At 37.9% G+C, this 20,177-nt stretch overlaps 1 protein-coding gene across 18 annotated transcripts in view; it reads right to left on the bottom strand.

Moving 5' to 3' along the window:
* INPP4B (inositol polyphosphate-4-phosphatase type II B) overlaps positions 1-20,177 on the bottom strand; it is a 293,558-nt gene that overhangs the window by 236,921 nt on the left and 36,460 nt on the right. For 8 of the 18 annotated variants that reach the window (XM_050710635.1, XM_050710636.1, XM_050710637.1 and 5 more), the window contains exon 2: positions 15,154-15,212. The exons of 1 other annotated variant lie outside the window; for it this stretch is intronic. In XM_050710635.1, the coding sequence (XP_050566592.1) occupies positions 15,154-15,165 (12 nt within the window). In that variant the 5' untranslated portion in view covers positions 15,166-15,212. Of the gene's footprint in view, positions 1-5,996; positions 6,079-15,153; positions 15,213-17,986; positions 18,206-20,177 lie in introns of those variants that run through there. 9 more of the 18 variants (XM_050710629.1, XM_050710624.1, XM_050710625.1 and 6 more) reach the window with 4 other exon arrangements.

The following is a 20,177-nucleotide window of genomic DNA, read 5'->3' as shown; positions in this document are numbered from 1 at the left end:
CAGAGTATGCAATTAAGGAATCAAGTAACAAATTAATTACATTCAACCTCATCCTCAGTTTATCTAATTTGTAGGAATTAGATTATGTACTCAAAACCTCATTTGAAGAAGAATTATTTTTTTTTTCCTTCATTCAATAGAAAAACATTTCTCTGCAGAGTACTGTTGAACAGGAATGAAAGCATTCAAATTAGCTTGCATGTCTGTATAGAAGGTTTGGATCCGTGTTATTTAAAAGTGACAGCTGACAAAAAGCACCACCACAAAAAGCTCAAACAATACTCTCAGATTCTTCCAAGTTTTGGAAGAAGATAAAATTGTCAGTACTAGGAGGTCAGACTTAGATCCAAATTATATCGAACACCAAGCAGGAAGAAACCAAAGACGTTTTTCTCCCAACAGCTGTCTGAACTAAGTTATCAAATGCAAAACTAGTGATATAGAGGCTAAAAGCAGAGACCATGTGCAGATTTAGACAAGATATTTACATCTACTACAGATATTGGGGTGGAGAGGGCTGGAGGAGGAAGGGAAGAAATAAAATATAGAAATGACAATCTTTATGAATAAACACCAGAAGCTTCCATTTTCTCCAGGCTGTTCTACAGTAAGAACAGAAATGCATTACTGAATGACATGAGAGCCCCATTCTTGCCAAATGAGTAATTCAGAACATCTCAGATATGACCTTACTTGAAGGACCAGCATGAGACCCCGTATCATGGAAAAGCAAGAAGTCCAAAACTACCAATAAGGAAAGAAATGAGAACAAAATGAGAACAGTTACAGCTACAGTGCACCTCCACAGCATCAACACACAGTCCAGCTGGTGCCATCTCCTGAAAGCCTTACTGAAAACCAAACACAGTAAGACTATAGACAACTTCTGTTGTGGAAAACCAGCCATGCTCTCATTTCTCAAGATATCATATGAAATCTTTCTGAAGTTTAAACGCTTGTCAACAATAGCCTGAAATAAACAGATTGGCATCTACCTGTATGAGGTCAAGGGGAATTTATTCAGTTGAGATAGACAGTTTTTGTGTCAGTCTTAAATTTTAGTCCGAATTCAGATTCGGATTGTTTTTTCCTTTTGCCATTTCTGCCATTAGTGGCTTATCAATGCTTTTTATTAGTCCGTCACTCATTCATGACACATATGCACAAATGATCTTCAGTGATTCCCCCCCAACTTTTTGCTAATAGGATGGAAAAAAATATTCTTTGTTCTAGAAAATAAACTATTAATTTTGTTAACCACAGTAGATTTACCTGAACAGTTTAATTATTTTTGAAAAAAAGGTACAGGAGTAGCTTAATTATAAGTAGAATAAATTATGGTAGAGAGGTTTTCAAGTGTGCCAAGTGTGAATAAGCATCAAGCTTAAACTCAAACCAGAAGTCTGTTATACCAGTAAACGACAACATGAATTGTGCTGCCCAGACTGGATCAAGCACTACCACATCAGTCCACAAGCTTTGACCACAGCCACAGGAGTCTACAGCATGAAGGGGACCCACCTAAGAAAACCATCTAAGAAGTTAGAAGATAGTTACACAAAGTGTTTGCTCTTGTCCCCATGGACTCAAGTATACTGTCATGGTGAGCTAATATAGTCTGTCTTGTTAGTGACAGATATGCTGCATCTCTACAGATTCAGAGGCAGAAACCTTCACCAGATGTTTTACTCTCAACTCTCTACAGAGTTTCCAGAAGTGGTAGGAAGCTATACTGACATAACTTGTCTTAGAGTAGAGAGAGAGATGACTAGGTGTTCACTTCTCACATAACATGTGAGGATGAGAAATTCTGAACTTTCTTACAGGTCATTTATTTTTGTGTCTGTGACACTATTTGGATATATCTTGTCATTTCAAAATGACCAGACTCTCAGTTCAATAATCCTAGATCCACTACTTGTGTTGTGGTTTTTTTTGTTGAAAAAGACAAAAATAGAAATACAAAATAAAATGCTTTAGTCTTTATTAGCAAGATGAGGTAAGGAAAAAAAGCTGTATTTTCTTCCTGGTTTAAAATCTGCCAGATAAAACTTAGCATATTTATTTGTATTGCCTTTCCTAGGAATAATCCTTCTTTCTCAGTAGCGAATAGCTTGAACAGAAATAATTTTATTTCACAACTAAGCAACATGTCAAATAAAAGCATATATATGTGTGTATATATATATATATATATATATATATACACACACACACACACAGCTTCTCCCCAGGCCACAGACTGCATAAATTTCCTAGCAGAGGCTATCAAGCTTCCTTACAAAGGTCAAACTTCAGTGGTATTTAAACCCTCTGATTATTATTAACAGCCTGTGACTTGGCCCATGGTGCCTTTTCCATGACGTACCAGCCTTTTGCAATGCTAGCACAGAGCCCCATACATCTGCACAGCAGCCCAGGCAGAGCACTCAGCTGGCTTTCATCTCCGAACCCACAGCCTTGCCCAGTACCCTGGGCCAAGCCCTGGCAGCTGGGGGACCAGCCTGCCACAGCTATGCTGCAACCACATCAAGCCAATTAGCTACACTTACACTCACAAAAGCAACAACAACATACCTTTGGGTTGTAGAGTACACAGAATGTCACAGGATTTGAAGCTTTTGTTGCTTCGTATTTAATTCCCACCTACAATTTTCCCCGACCTACATTATTAAAGAATTAATTGAAATGTTTAAAGTGTTTAGTGTTAACACAGGTAAAAATAGACTTTTTCCATTTCCACATGGCCATCTTTTTGATTAGGCTAGACAAACACCTAAGTTTTAATCATGTCTGTTGAAGTGTTAATTATTTCATCGCCACAGGAATTCTGTTTGTCTCCTAATTAGTTTGTGAGCACAGTTCTCAATCTTAAAATTACTTCAAAAAAAATTTGTAACTTACAGAATTGAGCTTTTTTCATAAGCTAGCTAACAAACTCTGATAACCAGCACCAGAAAGCCTCAGATCCTGTGCTCTTTGTGCGATTATACTATGATCATGGGTGAATAGAAATAGAAAGATTCCAAGACAAAATGCAGCAAATACCAATCCCTTAACACCATATGAAAAAACATAGGATTGGTCTTAAAAGTGGTCAGTGAGATCTGCAGGACCAATCAGTATTTTCAAGGTACTAGAAACAAACTTGGCTCCATCTACATCTGCACCGTAGATGAAAAAAAGAAAGTCTGATAGAAAAAAACTTCAGGAACACAAATGAGCTTCCACGAGCCTAACAACAGCATTTGTTCATTAAGGAGAAATGCACAGGAAGTCTGAAATATTCCAGTCAGTAACTTGGTTTCCAGTAGCTGCCACATGTTCAGCACTTCAGACATAATCCTTACTCCTTAAATTCTGTATAAAATTTCCTAAAAGAAAAAAAAGACAGGGTTGACACATGTAAAAGAGGAAACAGATACCCAAGAATACCTATGCCATCATAATGCTTCCTCCTCTGCTTTTTATTCCCTTTCTTCAGCCATCTTCACATAAGGAGAAAAAAAAAAGATTTGTGTTACCTAATACGTCTCAGAGCAAACTAATCAACTTGCTAATAAACTTGGGGGTTGCTTGAGACTGCCATACCTGGCTATTCAAGTCAGGTTGAGCAGAGCAGAATTTGTCAAAACATTAATAAAACGCAGCCCAAATAACCCTGATTACTCACCACACTTGATAAAATAGCCTTGCTCCTCAAAACACCGAAACTTCCACCAGTAAAAACAGATTGTATATTGCATTTATTTCTCTAAAACACCAGTTAGTTGGCCACTAACTGAATCCCATTACACCCTTGAACTGCATTGACATTAAAACTCAAAATGTCCTATTAGATTTTAAGGCTGTTTGTTTAACTTTCCTATGTATCTTGGAGATATACATAAGAAGGACTGGGTCAGCTAAAAGCAGTTCCACCTACTGATTCCAAAATGGTGTGTTGCTAGGTGTTTTAGGAGAAGGTTTTTGTTTGTTTTGTCTTTTTAAGGGAACAAATGAGTTACTTCCCTTTCACCTCAACTTGGTATCATATCAGCAAGGCACTATCATCAAAATAACTCCTGCAAAAAGGAGACAGAGGGAACAGCTGCAGATTGTTCATAATCACTGGTAAATCTGCTCAAAGCAGTAGCACCGCATCCCCTGATCCCCACTCCAATGAAATCAAACCACCCGATACTGGTAGGACACAGGAGCTTGTCACTCAGGTACCACACTGTGGTAGTATCTGCAATGCACTTAGCAGAAATAGAATTAATTGTCATCCTCTAAAGAGTTGATCCATTAGCACTCATGTGTTAAGCTGTGATAAAACGGAGACATCACTAGCAATGCTGAGGCATATCTTCTCTCATGGGAATACTTCAGAACGTTCTTATATTAGGAAAGCTTTTATACTCTTCTGAAACAGTACAGAGAGATCCATTTTTGTTTCATGAGCCTGTGTTCCACATCTGTTCTACTCTTTATAAATATTGCTCTAAAGGAAAGGTCACTGGCAGAACTCTAAGGATGTATTCAATATCAAGCAGACTTTTTAAATAGTCAAGACGAGACAAAGTCTGAAACTTGGGGAAGTCAAGAGCAAACAAAAGGCCAGATGCATGTGATTAAAGAAACACACACCCAGGGTGTTAGCTGGAATTTTTATTGAGAGTTCAAGGAAAATCTTAAAGGGGGGAGGGGGAGAAGACAACCCTCTCCCAAACCCAGCAATTCTTTTTAATGCATCAAATATGCCATTGATTCCTTCTTTCTATAAAGACAATATGTAGTGTGCATGACGTCAGCTACAAGTTTCCAACACACACACCTCTTATTTCTTCTAAACGTCTGTTAGGTGGGATAAAGCTCTAAGTATCATCAAGTGCAAGTTTGACTAATGCAGGTAAAATTTTCAGCTTTAAAAAAAGCATACAATAACCTAAATAAAAATTAAATGAAGTTAGTAATGTAACCAATCCTGTAATTTGCCTGTTATTAGTTTTACCAACATTCTACAAAAGCAGGCATGTAATAGCACGTTAAATCTTTCTCTGACAAAACTCTTCTGCATTGACCAAATGAGTAGAAATTTATAATACAGAATAAAATAAAAAGAGAAAGCTCTAAAAGTAAATAATAGGAAGGTAAAGAGTTAACAGGTTTTACAGAGGAAGCCACATGTCACGAGTTTATTAGAGTTATCTCAACCATTCAGCAAGTCTTACAAGGTCCTTCACCAATTGTTTGGAAAAACTACCCTGCAAAGGCATAAAGGGCAGAAGTCCTGCATTAACAGATGTCCAGGAATAAGGATGTGTATAGTGAGGTGATAACATTTGCTAATGCAACAAAAGAGACCCAAATCTGAAACTGAAGGCAGACCTGTAGGGTCTCGCTACCCTCACAAACCAAGTGAAAATGTATTAAATAAAACTCAGCGCTGAGAAGTGCAAGCTGTGCACATGTGACAAAACACAACCACTTTTATAACCTGGACTTAAAATTAGCTATCACCACACAGGAAATAAGTTCTGGTGGCACTGTGAAGAGCTCAATTCTCAGAGTTGATGAGGAAAAAAAAAAAGAAATAATAAATAGTAGTGGTTAATAGAGATAGTGAAGGAGAAAGCACTATTTTATCCTCAACACTCATTAGTTGCTACTGATAAACTAAATTTAAGGCTAGAATACAAAATTAACTTATAATTTAGAGACACTCAACTTATTCAAAGCAGAAGTCCCATTAAAATTCAGAGTAAGAGAGAGGTTTAGAAAACAAGGGCTTTTTTCCTTCTTGGTACAGCCAGGAGCCCATGGAAGCATGGCTACCCTTTGCTGCAATTTAGCTGAGCTCCTCTTTCCCTCAGTTTTCATGTCACCTTCCTAAAAAGACTTCTAGTCCCAGTGTAACCAAGACCATGTCCTCACCACCTTCGTCCCCACGCCAATAAAAAAACAACCCATAGAAGTCACCTCTCATCCCCACCAAGTCATGGCAGCTGGCTTACAGTTAGGTTCTCCAGAAGAAGAAAATGGCCCCTTGCCTGAAGCATTTTTCAGCAGCCATAGTATATCCTCCTAACTCAGCCCAGCTCAGCGGAAAGAAAAGAAAGGGCGTGGGCAAAGCAAAACCACCCTTCATGCTTCACTTTGCAAAGGCAAGTAGCATAGATCAGGCTGCACTCAAACTTCAGAGCCACTGCAGTAGAAAGTACCACAGAAATTTAAAAAATAAAAATAAAAGCAAAAGAAAAGATGTTAGGATCATCTGGGATACAATTCCAAGAGCAGCACACTGATGTATATATGTACATACAGCTCCTCTCCTCCCTTCTTCTAAAAACAGCCTTCACTAATGAGTAAGTATGTGGTGCAGCAAGCACTGACTAGCCAGAAGAGTCTTTGATGGTAGAAGTAAGATGCATCTACCACCAAGTTTCTCAGGCCAGCCGGTATCAATTGCTGTGCCGCTGTGAGATGATTCAAGCTTCTCTGCTTTCCCTTCTCTCACCATCCAGCTCAGAGAAGTCTAAACTGAGGTTCATCAGCAGTCCCTGCCTTCAAAATCCTGTTTGAGACAAAAAATAAAAGCAAGCTTTGTCCTCAGTGAATTACTGCAGTAGAGTGGGTTTTCTTAGGATTAGTTAACATTAGCATAATGCTCATTTGGCTGGTAAACTACAACTTACTTGAAGAGATTGCTGCTGCCATCTACTGACAATTTATAAACAGGAGTACACAGTAATTTAAGCAGTTCTATTCTGAAAGGAGACAAATTTTAAGTAGAGAAGCCCAGCATGCACAAGCTGGTAGCCAGACTACATTATTTGTCCAGCAGGATATAGAATCATGAACAATATTTCACAATTCTATGATTCATATCACACACAGGTTGCTTTCAGTGAAGAAATGGTTTAGCAACAGTATCCTGACAACCTAGTTCCTGGTTTACTGCTTAATAAAAAAAAAAAAAAAAAAAAAAAAAAGACTCAACCCATGTGTTTTGATTTTAGAAAGAGTTAGGGGGGGAAGGAAATGTGTGTGTTCCTTTAACTGCTATTCACTCAACACTAAAAAAAAAATTAAGTATTCTATTTCAGAGCTCTAACTTCACATTTTCCTCTTAGAAATAATAACCCAGTTCTGATGAACATAATCTGAAGTGTCATAATCAAGCGCTCTGATTGTTTTATCTTCTTACCATCTCTGTCACTGGAACATGTTGTGAAGTGAAACAGTTCTGCAGGCCAAGCAGCTCTTCCACTTCTATTCAATACCACAATACGAGAACTTGTACTTCAAAACACAAAATAAAGTGTTTTCATGATTCTCTTCAGTGCAAGAGAGTGGAAGATTGATGGATTATAGCAAGAGTCGTCGCTTAGTGTAGCATGCCAGTCCACTCATGTTATTAGTCTTTCTCCTTCCCTAGGTTTCTTTCATGTGTTAAGAAGTAATTCACTGAGATAACTGCAAACTATTCTGGTTGCAACCTACTCAGAGACTGCTACGTGTTGTCTACTCAGCGCTTGCCCACAGAGCTTCAAAAGTCTTTCTTGTCTCCAATAACACACCCATCAGGTTTCTATTAGCAAAACCAGACAGGAAAGTTACTTTTGCAAGAACTAATTGATACAACCACATCTTATCTCTCCCAAGATCAGGAAAACCATCTTCCAGTAACTGAAAACACAAAGTTAGATGAACCCAGTTCAGAGTTTCAGGTGATAAAGAGATAGAAAGGAAATGTTCCTTCTCTAAAAGAATCTGCAGAACAGACAGCAAAAACACGAATACTTAGAAACATATACCAATTAAAAGTGAGATGCTGAAGTCAATGGAACAAGTTACAGGAAGTGAAGTGATGTTCGCTTCAGCCATCAAAAGCAATGGGAGGAAGAACTTGACAAGAAAGATTAAGCAGCTGTTTGATTCACGCTGAAATTGAATTCACGGCCAAATGCACAGGAAGGGATCTCTGAAAGGCAAGGTGAAAGCATAGTTTGGGCAAGCCAGTATTGAGGCAGATCTAGATGCAATTTAGCACTGAAGAACATGCAGTTTTATCTTAAATTTTTTCCTCATATATACTTCAACTCTGGATACAGCACGCCATGAATCCTCCAAAGTAATAAATTTGAAGGAAGTAGTTGAAAATGACTGAGAGAAAGCAGAACAACAGAAATCAGAAGTGTCAGTCGGATGCAGGAACAAGAGAGACACTTCTTAGCTCTTGTTGGAAAGGTCATTTGAAGGACATCATTAAAACCCAGGATGCAACTGCAAAAGATGTTACTGTAAACAAAGTAGTAATAAGCTCCAGATATCAAAGAGTAACAGGCAAAGCAAGTGAGTTGAGGACAGGTAGGCACACAACAGGGAGGATTAAAGTATGCTTATCCCATAAAAGAGCTAGAGGAAAGAAAGATTAAGGAACAAGTTAAACAAGGGGTCAAAGTAGACACTAAAGAAAGGGAAGAGACTAAAAAGAATTATCAAAGCAGACAGGTTAAAAGGTCTGCCTCTGACAGCAGTGGAAGGGAAAGGAGGGCTTCGCTATCTGGAGAGTAAGTCTGTAATATCTGGAGGCAGGAAGGAGAAGCAGAAAGAGAAATGAAGGAATCAAAGACAGCAGGAAGGCAGTAGGGATTGCCAGGATCGTATTAAGCTGGGAGAAAAAGAGAAAGTCTTTCAGTTCATAGTAAAAATAGGAGTAAATACTCTCGTAACACTGTAGTTATAAACTCCATTTCCAAGTACTGTCGGAAATACAAGTGCCACAAGTCAGCTCGTATACCTCAGTGGCACTGCGCAGGCCCTCAGTAACAAAAGCTCAGTGAGCACTCGCCATACCAAGGAAAAACAGCGTTCTGGTGCCACCGAGATGCAGTGGCCTGTGCGAGTGCTAAAACATATGGGTCTGGGATAGCACTACAACCACTTCAGAGCAATTACTACTAAGGAAATCAAGGATTATGTTTGTCTACTCTGTGTTCTGCCCAGTTGTTTCAGACAACTTCGTGATCCCTGCATTATCTCTTCATGAGCAGTGTCAAGACAGCAGCTTCCTCCCTCCAGACACTGCATTGGCATTATCTACATCATGGTGTTTTAAGTGGCAATATGGGTATCGCAACTGTCAACACTTAAACTAAAGACTTATGAGTTCTCTGCATAACATTCTTCTAATCCAGTGTGGCTAAAAACCTTGAACAGCCTTAAAAAAACAACAACAAAACCCACTAACGACTATTTAAATTAAGGCATGCGAACAGACATTCTCAAGTGCCTTTACAACACAACATCAGAGATTCCACAACTAGTTATTTAAAAATAGGCCCAGCTTAAGTAAGGGACTTAAAACATACCAAGACATCTCACTGATCTGCACACGTGACTACCGTTACAGGATTCAATATGATATGAAGGTAGAATAAGAAGCCTACAATGCAAGATCCCTTCTCTCAACAGAACCCAATTCATCTGAGTTCCTCACTGAACACTGCCTGATATTTAACTTACGTACAAATGCATGTGCTTTTATATACATATAAAAACCTCATTCCAACAGTACGACAACAATCCACATCTCAGTTAAGTGCAGGCACAAGTACGCATGTAGCTGGGGCTGAGAATGCTCCAAAATACACAAAAGCTTTTGGGCTATGGAAGGGGTGATACAGTTTTCAGATCTGCCTGGGCCACGCTTCCGCCATTTTCTACTTCCTACTTCAAATCCAAGTCTTTCCAGACCAGCAACAACATATTTCACTGAAGCTTACCGAAGATACGTTACGTTACAGACATCGAATCACTTGGCTGCTTCTTATCTTACAGACATCGCAAAACGTGGCCACAAACAATATCATACATGCAATATTTAGCCAAAAAACACATCAGCAATGACATTAAATCTCAACGCAATGCTACACTGCACAGCAACCCTGACTCTGGCTGCTCAGACCTGAATACTTCAACTGATACAGAGCACGCTCTAGAAAACTGAAACCACCACTGAAAAATGGTTTCGAAGAAGTACATCCTTAGCCAAGAGAGTCACTTTTATTTCAATACTCCCTGGAGAAATGACTAACTTACAGAATGCTAAGTCACACGTGCACTCATGCACGCACACACAGAAAACTCCATAGTCCAACGGAACAGAAAAGACTCCAAAGCTTCAATAGAAATACAGCAATCTCACACTGTAAGAATACTTGAAAGGTAACAAATTGGAAAGGAGTATACTAAACCTATATGGCTAAGCTGAAATGCTGGAGATACCTTGTGAATACCCATCCGAATGCAGAAAAGATTGACATACATTCCCACACCTTTACAGCCAAACTTACATATACTAATGCCATGAGAACTTGAGTAACGTTTTCACAGCTGCATTACAACGTAGTTCACATCTGAACCTCACAAGTGTGTCATTATCCTATTGTTTCTACCTTGCACATGGTTCTCTGGTTACTGATTTATGAGCCAACCTGCAATCTTTGAGGCTTTTCTGCCAACTGTTAATAATACATTAGAGTTGTGATAAATGCTCTAACAACATAATTTATTTTAAGCTTTGACAAACATTGCAAGAAAGCTTGTGATTATTGACAGCACCACCATTTAGATTTGCTCATTACTCTCTTCTGCAAAATCTTAAGCCCAACAACGCATTCAATTTAAGGCAATTCATTACAAAGGCAGTCTCAAAACATTCACCACTGTTTACCTAATACATTAACACCTCAGACATCGGGTGTATTATCATATTCCAATTTACACCTGTGCAGTTGTCTGCTATTTCTTCAGAGCACATCCCGTGTTTTCAGGGGGTTCAGAACCAAGCACAGAGATTCACTACAGCATGAACACGTCATGCAAGTTTGCTACCACAACAACTTCTAGATTAGAGAAAAAAGACAGGTTCATGATTATATACGTGTAATATGACAACTACCAATTTACAGTACTTTCAGCACTCATAACAGCTTTTATTTTAAATATTGTCAACCATATAACTAGGCTTCTTTCCTTCTACATGATTTTTTTAAATCAATACATTATAGAAGTCTTAAAAGGCAAGCGTTCACACACACACAAAAAAAGTGTCCAAAGTATCAAAAAATCAGCATGAGATTATTGAGCTAGCGCATGGACACAGTGGCCTAATAGACTGGAATGGTTACTTCTATATAATCACCAAACTGGAAACCAAGGAAGATTTACACAACAGACACTAATGACTCTGATAGAGAACCCACTAGACAGTATTGATCACAATTCCACTTTTAAATTCCTAAATACATATTCAAAACTAAGTAGGAATGTCAAAATGTTTACTCACTAGAACATAATGGACCCTCTGGAGCTATTACTGAAGAGCAAAACCATAATTGCCCTTTTTAGTATATCTTTTTATGTGTAGATTTGCAAACTAATTTGCAAAACCAGCTAACTATCAGCACTATGATTTGGGAATATCAGCATATGGGAAAATTAACCATAGATGGGTTAGGTGTTTTTTTTTTTTCCTTTACCTCAGCAACAATCATTCCAAATTCACACAACATTTTCTTAGCAAACAGGTTTTTGTGGGTTTCTTTTGTTTTGTTTGTTGTTTGTTGTTTTTCCCCTCATCCACAGGTGCAAGAGGAAAAAATAGCAAAAAATACCACTGAATTGGGGGTGAGGACTAGACAAGACTGAGAAAGGTTAAAATAATCTGTTTGCTTCTTTCTTAGAAAAAAAATATTCTAAAGGACCTGTGAAAAGAAAAGAGCAAGGAAATGACACAGCATGACATTTAGTAAGAAACAAGTTGCGGTGTTCTTGAAAAATTAGATATAAAAGACTATCATTGCTATAAATTCTCATCTGCAATTGAAAACAAGTAAAGCCAGTACATAATACTGCAATTCTCAAAGAGGCTTGAAACTTGTAATCAAAAGTCCCCCATGTCAATGAAAAAAGGCCAATAGATCTACAATACTTATTATAGGCATTAGCAACTGTTACACAGCTGTCTTCATCCCTGTTTCCCACTTGCATGACCTCTAAAATAAAAGCACCACCCAGACTGGAACTGTCTAAAATTTAAGTAAATTAAACCCATCCCACAGGCTTTCAGTGAGGTACAGTATTTTGGACTCCCACTTGGAGTCCAAAATAACCAACTCCATTGTTAAACCAAGGGAAATAAGTAGCTTTATCATGCCCAATAGGTTATTCTATTACATGCAGATATGATAAAGTGAAAGAATAAACCACATATTTTCCCTGCACTGAAAATGTACTGCTGCGCTCACTTAAGATTTACAGCACCCAGAAGTCGGGAGGCCTCCTTGGCAATTTTATAGCCCCGATTCCTCATATACAAGTAGTATAATTTATGTACATTTGAACTAGAATGAGAGTCTGTCATTAAACTATAAGCATTTGTGTATGCAGACATGCACGTGCCTCTGACAGCAATTAATGAATATCAGCAAATCAGTCTTCATTTCATGACAGCAACTTCTGAAAGTAACTGCTCAGCATTCAGATGAGCTTCCAGAACAGAGTTACTTTTCTTCCATGTCGAGCCATAAGAAGCCAAATCAGGTTCCAGTAACAAAAATAGGAGTGCAGCTTCAACAGTGCTGTTCTGGGCACATCGTTCATGCACCACATCTCCTGAGTGTAGCAGAGGTTTCAGTAGGATATTTAAAAACATAAAATTGGCAGCTATGCCTATTATTTAAGATGCCTAACTTTTATGAGACAAGACTATTTTCAGTTGTTTATTATACTAGCAAACTACATTCCCAAACTCCAAAACTGATTTTGTGTGTCAAATATTGCTTCAGATGGGATCCCCTCTTCATTTCTAAAACGAAATAAGGAAAAAATATAGGGTACACTCCCATCTGTTCCTGTAGCAAATTACTTCATTTTTATTTAGTATGACTATAAATTGCATTCTTTCAAGTAGGGATTTGAGATTTGACAGAGATCTTAGTCACAGAAACTATCCTTTATGGTATCCAACAGGAGAAACTTCTGAAAGTGACTATTCAACAAATTCCTAGAATGTAAGTCCACTAGGAAGTGCTGTATCATTTAGTTTGATATATTTCATGTCCCTGTCCTTCAATCACTCAGTAGTCTCTGTACCAAGTCTAGTAAATTCTGACATTTTTATGATGAGATACAATGGATGCTCAATGTACTGTTTTTCCTTTTTTTTTTTTTCTTTTTTTCAGCAACCAGTCATCCTGTGGTAATTATTTGAATTTGTCCAACTTCACTTCCAGGTTTCACCCTTATTGTGACCTTCTTAAAGTACTTGATAAAACAACCCTGTGAAAACACTTGGATATTCAATGAGTCACCACTCATCTTTTTGATAAGCTTATACTTGTCACATCTCCTGATAAAGGTATTTGTAGCTTCCTTCCATACATAACCTTTGCAAATTTTCAAACTTGTTTAAACCAGGCAACCAGAGAGAGATGCAGTTTTCTAATGCTGACCTAGACATAAAGATCACCCACATTAGGTATGTAATTGATTCAGTCAAACCACAGCATTTCAACAGGAATTTCCTTTTGTTCACTGCAAGCCTAAACCATTTCAGTAACAAACCATTAGTTTATCTCTCCCTGGGTTTCTCAACACGGTTTTGCATTTGAACGTTGAGTGGACCTAGTTTGATCAGCAAATTAACCAGCCGTCTGAGATCAGCAGATATTCATCATTACATCCATATGCACCTTATCTGCATATTTAAAAAACACAACCACACAACACATGAAGCTGAGTACCAATCCACACTAAACCCTCTAGTATAGTTAAATTGGCTCTGGAAATTTAAATAGCAAACTGGTAGCTACATTAGCTTTCAGCAAAACTCTTATCCCTCTCTTCACAGCTGCAGAGTTGATCAAAATATTTCTAGAAACTGTTTTTACAAAATGCCAGAGGCTCCCACGAAATTAGGGCACTTGAAGGAACATGGGGCAAGACGCAGTCTCAAACTCGAAGCCCTTTGCTAAAAATAGTTTCTGCAAGTCATACAGCAGAGTAAGATATGAGGGTATGACAAAGGGATGTCACGGCCTTGAGTTTACTTTCACCTACAGAAAACTTGCATGCCCCTTCACCATCCAAGGGAATGCAGCCACATGGCACTCGAGCCACAGAAATCTGTGTCGTTTTGTTTGCATACATGCAGAAACCTATCACATGCTCCTTAACAGTGCTTTTAAAGCAAATACTCCTTTAAAATTAGACCACGTGTACAGTTACCAGTATATTAAAAATAAGTCACTACGTCATGTTGAAAGCCTTTCAAACAGAATATACAATCTCTGTCAAGCTGTATTATTGTTTCAATTCAATAGCTGATCCATACAGTACAGAAATATCTTAAGAGACAACCATAAAATACTTAGTTAACAACAGGTAAGTGTCTCAAGCCTTGTACAGTCCCCTAATTCTTCACAATTCCACGCTATTTTCACCCAAGTACAGAAGCAGTGTTCAGAATATCAGACAGACAGGCTAAGAAAGTAGTTCCACTCTTAGTACTTGTTCCTTACAGAGGATGAGTTGCCTCAACTTGTATTAAACCCAAAGGCAAACGAGGGCACTCGGCATCTCCTGCAAGACTTCCATTATGTGTCAGGGTCAGACCCTATTTTAATAGGCTCTTCATTCTAGTTAAATAATTGCTCTTTACATCAAAGCAAAGTACTCGTGCATAAAGGAGGAGAGAATAATCCAACACTTCATAGCAAATTCAGTTACAAAACAACACTAAAAACTGTATTGGACTCTCAAACTGCATCTTGAACACTAGCACAATACCTCATTGAAGCTGTGAAATTTTTGCTTTCATTATTCCAGCAGATCTGATGGAGAAATTCTGGATTTAAAGCTGTGTACGCTATGAGCAAAACGTGGCTATAGACTATTTATGATTCAGCCAAAGAATGTTGATATCATGAAGAATACCTGGTGTTATAGAAGACAAACAATAGATTTTTTTTCATCTCCACTACTCTAATAATAGTAATTTTTGTCTCTAAAAGCATAATGCCAATAGCTATCATGAAAAAGGATTACTCAAGTTCATACAGATTAAACTAACACATCAAGAAAAGCAGTAGGAAAATGAATTACCTTATTTTTCATTAGAAAGAGCAGATTTCCTTTCAGTCGGCACCATCTCTCTCTCGGTTCTGTATGCAAAGAAGTAAGAGATTAATAAAAACAACCTTTTGTCTTCACACATTAAATGCTTTTTAAAGAAAATGCATTAGTAATAAAGGTCAGAAAAGAAAATCATTAACAACCAAAAAAAGCCAGCTTCACTCAGCAGCTGCCTATGTACAACATGCTGCTAAATGCCAAATAACTTCCCAGAAGGTTTCTTCTACTCTGCAGCTGAAAGAATTGGTGACTGCAGCAGACACTCCACTGTGTTTTCTCTGCTTCTCTGCTTTTTCCTCACACGGGAGCAGAAACAGCCACTTAACTATAGTACAGCTTTTGCTTCCATCATTGGAAGAGATGAAGTATAATCCTTTTTAAGGCACAAAAAAATTTACTATTTACTTAGATTAAGACATGCTCATCTGGATTTCCAGTTTTTAGAAAGTAGCAAGTAAGCAAATGCAACCTAAATATTTACAGTCAGTTCACTATTACTATTTTACTGCACTTTTTAAAAAGTTGAAGTGAAAACAACATATTTCTGCTTATACACAAATAGATGCATGTAATCCAACTTTTAAGAGAAGGGAATGTTTCAGAACTTTGGTGTGGGTGAAAAAAAGCTATCTTACCAGCCTTTTTTTTTTTTATTACATCTTTTTTTCTTGTTTTGAAAAAAAGAAAAAGCACTTCTTTATCCAGCTATAGGTATAGACAGCTAGATATAGCTATTATAAACATCTCATATGCAAATATAATATCTTTCAACAAACCCTGCATCATTTTAGCATTTCCTAGAAAATAAAGAATATTTAGCATAAGGGGTTTTTTTTGTTGTGGCCATGACATTTTTGGTAGTGAGCTGGTGGGTGTTGTAGGGTGGTTTGTGTGGGTATTTCTTTGTTTGTTTGTTTTGTTTTGTTTTTTTGAGAAAGAGGACATCTGAAACCTCATGTCTCCAGACAGCAGCCAACCATTAACTGATGGAAAGCCGGAAAAACAGCAGTACCCCAAGGACATGGTTGTTCCACAGCTGCCTCCAAGGAACTCTTGCACTTCCCTCTATGCTGGCCACCACTAGAGACTTACTACTGACCAGGGAGGTGTCTTGTTACAGCAAATAAATAAAATTCTTGTTTCCTCTTGGTAATTTTAATTAAGATGTTTCAATAGGGAACACTTCAAAGTCAGAACAGCTTTCTCCCACAAGTGGAAGACTTAATCCCAGACACTGGGACTTAAAGTAACTGATTTCAGCTGTATGCCAGGTTTGGTGGTTTTGTGTTGTTTTTAGGTGGGGGATGAGATTATTAATAATAGTTATTTTAGAAAGATTCATGTTGATGGATCTTCCCAAACCTACTGAAGTACAAAACCAAAAGTAATATACATTAATGCTCATCCACCAACTAAAATCTAAACCAAGTTATCACAGCTGCATCTGATGTTTTACAGCAGAAGTATGGGACCCTGCTTAGACTACATGCCACCCTCCAGAACCCTGCAAACATCAGCAGAAGAAAGGTATCTTATCACAGACACACTACAGATGCCTCTAGTAAAAGGTATATTTAAATAAGAATTGTGAAAGTCACTACCTCGTAACAGCATGAAAAATAGGCCCCAAGATTAGTCTTATTTAGCAATGACAAGTCTCTCAATGGATAGTACATACAGTGACTTAAACCCTTCTCTCAAGAGGTCCTAATCTGAATGCTGGGAGCTAGAAGGATTTACTGGGCAGTAGGATCATTCTATGCATGCCTAGTTTCTTAAAGATCTTCCTAAAAATCAACTAGCACTGACAACGCTAGCAACAGGAGACCAGGCTACATGAATGCTTGGTCTATCTGTGGTCAATCAAAAGGTTTTTAGCAGCAATGCTAGCACTCAGTGTATGACTCAGTGCATAAAAACGCAGCACATCAAAAACATCAGATATTCATTGGACACGGTCTGATAATGCTGCCTGCAATGAGAACACAGGGACAGAACCCCACTGAGAAACCCCAAAGCAGCCAGAAGAGGATGCTCACCCAGTACTCTGTCCAGAAAACTTGCTGAATCCTCCATAGGAGACTGGTTATCAACTTACCTCATCATTACAAAACGTATAGAGTACTCTGAAAGCATAGCACAACATTTTTTGGCCCCTTATCATAACCAAGTCTATGCCTTTTTTTCCCCTAATAAAATCAAAGTAAATGCATCTCAGTGAAGATCAGTTCGGACAAGAGAAAATAAAACATTTACTGTTGCTGAAATTATTGTATTAGAAATGATTTTACAGCTAAATAGGAACTACTTCCTAACAACTACCAAGAGAACAGACATTTGTTCAAGCTTACTGGAAATTGAAAGACATTTAAAACATGATCATAAAAGCCAGAAGAAACCTGCAAAGGAGGTGGAAAGTGACCAATAAAAAAACCTTATGACAAAAGAAAATGCAGTTTTTGCAGGGTAGGACCTGAAGAGCTGGATAACACTACATACAGCAACTAATAACTGGTGACTTGAAGCCACTAGTTAGTAAAATTCTTTTCACTGAAGAAAAAATAGTTTTAAGGCTCGAGTACTGTTTGTCAGTTATATAACAAAGGATACTTGAAAACTTGAGTAAACTAAAGAGTTGTTTTTTAAATGTCCTTATTTAGAATGGTATTTAGCATCACTCAAGCATCAGTAATGAAGAAAACTGAAGACACTGAGACGTATGTGATTAGTGAAACTGTAAGCTGACAGCTGCAGCAAACATGCACATCAACCACAGGTAGTTTTCAACTCAAGTAATTTTTACCTATTAATTTTTCATCCCCGACCACTCTGCAGATCTTCAGTTTTCCTTCCTTGTCAAAACAACCTGATGGTCGCTTGGCCAGCAAAGCCAGATCTTTAGCATTGAACCTCATTGAGTTGCCAGGGAAGAAGATGAAGACAGCAAATGATGGAGGACAATAACGGTGCTAGTTAGTTTGTTGAAGAAGAGCAAAATCTAAGCAGCAGATATGAAGACCAACTGAAATATTAAAAAAAAAAAAAAAATGTTGCTGTTTATTGTGATTTCGTTTGTGTTATGCACTGCAAACACTGATTTCTTCCATAGTATGGAATCTGTACAAGAAATAAGGAAAAAGCCCTAGGTCAAAAAATAAGCCATCTTTTCCCCATACACACGCTTGTTTGTGTTTGTTTGGTGGTGTTTTTATTTTTAAAAAAAAAAAAATTAAACTTGAGTTTAGCTTTCCAGTGCCCCTATAACGTCATGCTGAAATTGTAATTTGATGCATTAATTCCACAATTTAACAAGACCACTAAAATATTTTGGCTATAGGCACGTAATAAATAGAAAGTTCAAATATGCCATCATGTGGCATTGTAAATGGGAAGACTGCCTTGCTCTTCCCTCTCCTTCACAGGAACGGTAACTCTAAAAGAATACCAAGTGTAAACTATTGAAACTTATCACTTACGTATTCATGTTGTATTATACTGTGACTCAATTGTGCACTAAGTACTTCTGTTTCGATCATGGTATATATTTATAGTTTTCAACTACTTTAGAACATTTTCTTCTGTTCTCAAGAACAGAGTTGTGCCAAAGTAACCAAAACAATTTTTATCGGAAATATATCTGTTGAACTTAGCAGAAAAAGTTACACGATACCAATCTGAGATCATCAACTCCCTCATAGCCCTCTGTTCATCTGAAATTATTTTTAAATTAGGTTCAGTAGCTGTAATTTTCACCAGTGGAAGTTGTATGGGGAACAAATATTTTTGTCTAAATTGCAGCTACTACAGCACCATTTCACACTGCTGCAAGGAGAAGAAAATAAAGCCAGAAAAGTACTTTTAGAGATCTTTTTAATCTCCAAGACATCCTATGCTCTTAATATCCAACCCCCCCCCTTTTTTTTTTTTTTTGAGAAAGGCCCTTACAAAAGTTGGAAAAACCATATAAAATCAAGTAACATAAGCTTCTCAGATAACTTTTAATACTCCTGCACATTTTAAAAGCCTAAACTTCACCATGTGTGGACCTTAGGGATGGGAACTGGCCTCCCAGATGGGAGCCTTTGTTCTTTATATTCTTTCTTGGATCTAGTTACCCCTTACAATCGATGACTTCTGCCATTATTTTTCCCTCCAATCAACAAGCCACAGCCAATTCCAGTATCACTACATGACTGAAAGCAGGCCAAGCCTTACTTTGTACATCATGAAATATGGACAGGTCATAAATATGACGTTCAGAAAACAAATCTCCAAATACATTTTTTCTTCCTAGAAAGGTTCCACAATTCCATGGAGAACTCCTATAAAGCTATTTCAAGTTTGCCTTTCATTACAAAAGGCCCTTGCAAGCAAGAAACCAAAATACATGCAAGCAGTCCCACCATGTATAAAAGCATCAGAAAATTGCAGCATCCACTCCTCCAGGAATTCTTCCTCCTTACTTTTCTTTCTTGTTTTCCCTTTACTGTCAACAGCTATACTTATTTTCCAAGCCCATCTTCAAGCCTTGGACTCCATCTCATAATACTGTTGAGATGATCACCTCATAACCTTATGGTCATCACAGAGCCTGACCTGCAGTTTACAGCATACAAGCACGCTGCTGTCACCAAAATGAACTACTGCCTCCAAATGAGGCTCCATGCAGGTGCACCTGCTCTCAAGCTTTCTAAATTGATGGGCTACAAGTGGGGAAAGATGAGTCATACAGAAATCACAAAAAGGATATTTATCAAGACTATTCTAATGCTACAGTCATATTTAATGTTAAAAAGCTCATCCATCAGAGATGGAAAAAAAGTTGAGAAAGGACACTGGCTTGGCCAGCACTATAAACAAAACCCAGTCCTAATGTCCTGGTCAGCCTGTTGCAAAGGGCATATAAACTGCAGGAACTTTGGGACTGGGGTGTGCACACTCCCAGTAGTCTCTCTGTGCTGAGTGGAGTTGATTGTCAGTTTTGTTTTATGGAC

The sequence above is a fragment of the Cygnus atratus genome, chromosome 4 (genome assembly GCF_013377495.2).
Source record: "Cygnus atratus isolate AKBS03 ecotype Queensland, Australia chromosome 4, CAtr_DNAZoo_HiC_assembly, whole genome shotgun sequence".
In the NCBI taxonomy this organism is placed as follows: Eukaryota; Metazoa; Chordata; class Aves; order Anseriformes; family Anatidae; genus Cygnus; species Cygnus atratus.
Note: the sequence above shows the minus strand (reverse complement) of the source record. Positions and strands in the feature narration are given on the sequence as shown.